Here is a 6,549-nt window from a genome sequence, read left to right as displayed (position 1 = left end):
ATAAAATAAGGAAACCTCAGGGAACGCAGCTGGCTTGGGAGGGTCGTAATATGTAGTGTGACTTTTACCTCACTGCCTAAGGGTGTCAGAACCTCGGCCAGGGATCTGGACTGCCTGCTGCATCCGGTGACAATAAGCAAGGACAGTAATAACTTCATGTTGCCTATCGTTTTCTCTTCCAAGGAGAAAACTGAATAGATTAGAATACGAAGTGGTGTCTGCTTGATTATTCAGGGGTAGAGGCTGTCCAGGCTGGCCCCCTGCCTCCACCTTCAGAGGGAAGGGATCACAGAACCGCCTGCTTTCATGGACTCACAAGTTTTCTTAACATTTGTTAGGAGAAAATGGTAAGTCCAGACATCCCTTGCCTACCTACTCTGGGTGGCTGCATGGCGTTATTTGTGGAGAAAGGAAAACTAGCCAACTTGTTTTTGTGTGGGCCAAGGACGCACAAATCAAGGAGCACAAGGATTTCAAATAGCACAGAAACCGGGTGGAGACACAACTTTCTGAGCTCAGATTCAACTCTGCACAGACCCACGCATAACACCTAAGACCCCGCCAGGCTCGCACAGGCAGGGAGAGGTCAGCTGAGTGTCTGCGGCCGTGCGCTACGTGCTGCACGCGGGGTTCCGGGAACGCGGCTGGGTCCCGCTGGCCCAGGGCTCCCCAACACCGGGCCCGCCTTCCAGCACACTCCGGGCACATCCAGCCCCGCGGTGGTCACGTTCTGGGGACAAGGGCTGGAGCCCCACAGCTACGCGCTGGTTGGCCCCGTCTTCCGGCCGCTGATTGGTCAGAGGGAGCAGCTCACGTGGTCGGGCTCTGATAAACTGCCTCCCGGGCCCGGACGGTCAGTCGGCGGGCTGGACCGCGGCGCTGCATCCGCTAAGTGCTGGGTGCGAAGTTGCGCTGGGTGGGGCTGTCGTGGTCGCCGCTGCCTCTCGGTCCAATGAGCTGCACCAGGTAGGTTCGGTGCAACTCTGTGCAGGGAAACCTGCAGCTGCGGGGACGTTGGGGGTTTCTGTGTTTTGCTTTTTCTGCAGATGGAGACCGCCAAATTGATGGCTGAATTGAAACGCCCTGGAGGCCCGAAGAGGTGGAATTGAGTTGTATTTCTTTGCGCTTGTTTTGGAAGTCAGCATCCCAAAGCAGAAACTGCTGGGATTCCCTTGCTGAGGTGACTCTGTTGCCTTTGAGCTCAAAGACCCAAGCACTTGGGGGTAGCTTCGTTTGCACCCTGGCACTGCTGGGGAGGTACTTTAGGCTGTGGCAAAAGTTACAGGACGATTTTACATTCATTCGTTCCTCCCACTTGCCTTAACCTGGTCTGTCATAGAAAACTCAGTCTCAGAGTTTGAGCAAGCTATCATTTTTAACTCCTGGCCGGGACTTAGAATTCCAGTAGCACAATTCTAAAATTTTCTATAAATGCAGAAGTAAAGAAACAACAGCTCAACAAAACAAAAACGAGTAACAGCTCGTCCGACCAAGCAACAAGAACACTCCGTGACATTTAGTTGAGTCTCTAGTAGTGACTTAGTCAAAGAATTCTCCCTCCCCAAATCCTGCCTGTTAAGGGTTGTTAGACACATACAGTTTGAGCTTTTGTTCGCTGGGAGTAATCTTGTCAGAAAAACGCCTAGAGCTATTAAAGTGAGTTCTGTGTACATTCTTTACCGTACACTTTGTGATGATAACCATTTGCCAGCGTGCTGTGCTTAGCATGGCTGTGAAAAGACTCCTTCAAGCTAGACTACAAGTATAGTACATATATATTCGATCAAAATATGTTATATACACGCATAAACTGTTAAAGAATAAATAATTAAAAATTAAAGCCAAAGGGGAAAATGGCACCAACTATATATCATGTGTCTCTTAACTATAAGGCTGAGATTGGAAAATCTTAATTCCATAAGGGTGGCAACATAGTGTGAAGGCAAGGGAAAGGCCAGAAAAAAAATCTTGATGAATGAGTCTTGGTTTTATATTAGCTATTGTGATTTCTACTTGTAAATACTATGTTCTCAAACAATAGTAACACCAAAGAAGCACAAAACTAGTAGATTGTAATTCTGTCATGCAAAGATAATTAACATTTTTAATGTTTTTCTCTGTCAAGTTTTTCAGTATTTATAAATTCATATACCTATTATGTGTTTTTAAATGGTTCAATTCTCAGGCTATCAGTTCTTGAAAATGTATTTTATTTTGTATATATAATGTGTACAGCAGGTTATAGGACAGAGATATAGTAAGGAAGTTATTGGATAGGATGAGGATGTCTGTTATCTTGACAGCCAGCTTTTCCATTTTCACATGGATTTGTCATGGATATCTTTCTATACAAAATATAGGTTACTAAAGTTTTTTCCCTTTAGTACATGAGATGTTAGCTGGTGTTGCAATTGGTCATTTATGAAAAATTTGTGCAAACTTAATAAAATCCAAAAGTCATTCTGACTTCACCTAAGAACTACACAACATTTTAAAGATTGCTTCATTTATCTCTTTTCAAGTGGATTACTTCTCCAAAGAAGTAAAACCTAAATTGGTTTTCTTCTCCAAAGAAGTAAAAGCCAAAATAAGAAATAGCAGCCAGAAAGAGCAAGAGGGTCGGTCTGTCTGGACTATGATTATGGAAGAAACTGTCTGGTCAATAGACTCTCCGGGGAAGCTCTAGTACAGATTTGCCTTGTTGGCGCCATGCCATGAAACGCTATAGTGGTTCTAAGTCCCAGGAATCCGATTTTTTTTCCCTAGAGGAGAGAAACTCCTTAGGTCATGTTGACCTGGCAGGTTCAAGAACCACTGACCTAGAACAGATTAAATAATCCTCAGAGCTGTGTCAGACATCACCAGACCCAACCTCTGATTTTTCAGAAGGGGGTGTGAACGCACTCTGAGTGTTTCAGGCAGTTCACACACGTCCAGGAGCCTGCCAAGCACAGAGCTGGACCACACACACATATGTTCACTGCACACATTGCTCACTGTACACACATGCTCCCCAGGTGTTCTGTCTCCATGTGTCAGCCCCTCCCTGACTCCTGCTGTAACTAGTAACTAGCGCTCAAGCATGTGGGACCAGCGCAAGACTGCTCCAGCTCTTGCTGATCACCCCTCTTCCTTTTCCATTCCAGAATGATCCATGTGCTGGATCCACGTCCTCTGACAAGTCCAGTCATGCCGATGGATGTGGCCATGAGGATTTGCTTGGCTCATTCACCACCCCTGAAGAGTTTCCTGGGTCCTTACAGTGACTTTCAGCGAAGAAGTTTTGTGAATAAATTGAAGCCTTTGAAACCATGTCTCAACGTCAAGCAGGAAGCCAAATCACAGAATGAATGGAAGCCCCCGCATGACCAAGCCAAGAAGCGGGTCGTGTTTGCCGACTCCAAGGGGTTGTCACTTACTGCTATCCATGTCTTTTCTGACCTCCCAGAAGAACCTGCGTGGGACCTGCAGTTCGACCTCCTGGACCTTAACGATATCTCCTCCAGCTTAAAGCTTCATGAGGAGAAAAACCTGGTTTTCGATTTCCCCCAGCCTTCATCTGATTACTTAAGTTTTCGGGACCGCTTTCAGAAGAACTTTGTCTGTCTAGAGAACTGCTCTTTGCAGGAGCGGACAGTGACCGGGACAGTCAAAGTGAAAAATGTGAGCTTTGAGAAGAAGGTTCGGGTCCGGATCACCTTTGACACCTGGAAAACCTACACGGATGTGGACTGTGTCTACATGAAGAACGTTTACGGCAGCTCTGACAGCGACACCTTCTCCTTTGCCATCGACTTACCCCGTGTCATTCCAACCGAGGAGAAAATCGAGTTTTGCATTTCCTACCACGCTAATGGGAGGGTCTTCTGGGACAACAATGAGGGTCAGAATTATAAAATCGTCCATGTACAATGGAAACCTGATGGGGTGCAGACACAGATGGCACCCCGAGACTGCGCATTCCAACAGGTGCTGCCTAAGGCAGAAGTAGAACCCACAGTCTTTGGCAGTCCGAGGCTTGCTAGTGGCCTCTTCCCAGAGTGGCAGAGCTGGGGAGGGATGGCTAACTTGGCCTCCTATCGATGAGTTAGACAGCCCACGGGCTGGCTTTGTCTGATTACAATCCTCAAGCGATTCTAGGTCTGTATTGCTCATTATTAGGAAGTCTTAGTCACTTTCCATGAGTAGGTGTAGGTATGCGCTCTGGGGGCCTGGCTATAGATAATACAGCCTCTTGAGAATTTAGTGTTGGGGTCTGTGCGGGTGATGCCACTCCGTCTTGTTTTGGAGGATCCAGTAACAGCCTGGGAACTAGTTTTATCAAAGTAACACCTGTTTTTTGGGGGGTGCGTTTTTCCACCTCCTTCCCAGTTCACCAGCTTTCACTTTGGACAAGGGAAGGTTTAAGGACAGTTGACGGTGACAGGATGCTGTTCAGAGGGTGTGAGGGATGTGAAGTGTAGACGCTAAGAGTCCGAGGCTCAAGTCAGACGAGGAGCAGGGGAACTGATATTTAACCGTTGGTGGGAAAACATAAAGTTATCTTATGTTTCAAAGTGGGTTTTACAGGTTTCTCCTGAGGAAATAACTCAGCGAGGGGAAAGAGAGCCATTCTCTGTCTTCTTGCATAGAAAAATAAAGGGTGTTGGGTGGTACTGGGGGAAGATGAACTGTCGTCCTGAAGAATCAAGATCTTGAGGGCTAGAGAGGTTGCTTAGTTGGTAGGGTGCTTGCCTCGCATGCATGAAGCCCTGGGTTCCAGGCCCAGCATCATAAAACCGGGGATGGCAACATATGTCTCTATTCCCATATGTTAGGGTGAAGGCAGGAGGATCAGAAATTCAAGGTCATCCTTGGCACACAAAAAGTTGGAGGCCAACCTGGGCTACACATGACCCTGTCTCAAAGGAAACGGTGGCAACAAAGAGATCTTAAGTGAATCCTTTCTGTTTAAATGTGGTTTTCAGTAGTGTTTAAGCAAATCCAGCTTTGCGGTCTTAACTTGATCAGTGTCTTTGTGACCAAGGTATCATTCTCGGGTTCTTGGTACAGAATGCTGCTGGACATCAGGCATGCTGTCACCAATGGCTAGCAGTATGTAGAGACTCCACGTCATGTCAGAGACAGCTCTTTCAGTGCCTTGATTAAACCAGAACACTGTAGCTGATTAAACCGGTGACCTGAATGGCCGTCTAATAAGTCATGATTTTTTTTGGCCTCATTTGAAGGTCCATTCGCTGGTGTTCTCCTAAGATACTGTCATATTTTCAGGAGTGCCGTCAGGGCACACAGCTCACGTCCTTCATATTGAAGGTGACTCATCTTTCTGCCACACTTTTTGATGTGATGTTTGAAGTGGGGACTGACGCTACAGTCTCAGTACAAGAATCCAGTCTCTCGCGATCAGAGGAACCGTCTGTCTCAAGCCCACTTTTGTCTTATTCTTTTAGTTTCAAGTCAAATGCTTTTTACAAAGTAGATAGGAATGATTTCGAATGTGAACTATTTTGTGTGTACGTAAATCCGTTTTGTGAGCTCTTGAGGGCTGGTGTCCTGGGGTGTTTGCTGCTATTGCGCATGCCCTGTGAGGGGCATTAAGAGAGTGCGGTGAATTGTCACATATGGGATCTGCCATGGGAAAACACTATTGCAATAACTCCACGCCAACAGCACTGGAGGTTTGGCGAGCACCCATAAGTTCTGTAAACACCTACATTGTCCCTTATGAGCTACTCACTTTAAGAATAAATGTGCTTGGTAGAAGACCTGGAATGGAATGCTTTCTTCCTCCAAACTAGAACCAGTCAGAGTGGATGCTGGACTGGGAAAGGGATCCACCTGTGGACAGTCACACGCTGCAGTCTCATTAGTGACCATAGGTCCTATCTCCTGACAGCTGGGGCTTGGGTCCAGCAGTAGCTGAGCTGCTGAAACTGTCCCCATCTGTGCTTATGTCTCCTCTCCCATCCTCTTTGCTGTGAGGCTTATAGCAGATGTCACCTATCACTTTGACAGCAGGGAGGGGATGATGTAGGAAGTATTGGACTAGCTCTTACATTTTGAGCTCTGGTCCCTTCCTGGGGGGGCAGAGCCTGGAACTGCAGAGAGGACCCTGGGAAGGGCTCATGGGTGTCAGTCTTGGGCTGAAGGAGAAGCACAGCTCTTTAGGGTGAGTCAATAGATTCACAGACCTAAGCTGCTTTTCCAATTTTGCCTAAAATTTTCATAAAAGTTTTCACACAGTATCTTAAAAAAATCTTTTTTATTGAAAAAATTTCATACAATATATTTTGATTATGTTTTCCCCTCCCCAAATTCCTCCCAGCTCCTCTCCATCTCCCTACCTATTCAACTTTGTTTTATCTTTTTAAAACAAACAACAGAAACACTCCTCCTACACAAAATGGAAATCAAAATAAACAAGCCAAAGACCAATAAGACACACACACACACACACACACACACACACACACACACACACACACACACAATTCCCAAGCAAAGCAAAATGAGACCAAAAGTCTACAAAAAAGTTTGTTTTATGTTGGC

The 6,549-nt window shown here is 46.2% G+C and overlaps 1 protein-coding gene across 1 annotated transcript; it reads left to right on the top strand.

Annotated features, from left to right (window-relative positions):
* The first annotated feature begins 730 nt into the window (after positions 1 to 730).
* Positions 731 to 5,772, top strand: Ppp1r3c (protein phosphatase 1 regulatory subunit 3C). Its single transcript, XM_075973912.1, has 2 exons — positions 731 to 966; positions 3,147 to 5,772. Exons 1-2 carry the CDS (start codon positions 953 to 955, stop codon positions 4,084 to 4,086), a joined length of 954 nt encoding a protein of 317 aa, XP_075830027.1. The 5' UTR covers positions 731 to 952; the 3' UTR covers positions 4,087 to 5,772.
* Positions 5,773 to 6,549: the final 777 nt, after the last annotated feature.

The sequence above is a fragment of the Microtus pennsylvanicus genome, chromosome 5, assembly GCF_037038515.1.
Source record: "Microtus pennsylvanicus isolate mMicPen1 chromosome 5, mMicPen1.hap1, whole genome shotgun sequence".
In the NCBI taxonomy this organism is placed as follows: domain Eukaryota; kingdom Metazoa; phylum Chordata; class Mammalia; order Rodentia; family Cricetidae; genus Microtus; species Microtus pennsylvanicus.
The sequence above is the reverse complement of the archived record's forward strand: the minus strand, read 5'-3'. Positions and strand labels throughout refer to the sequence as shown.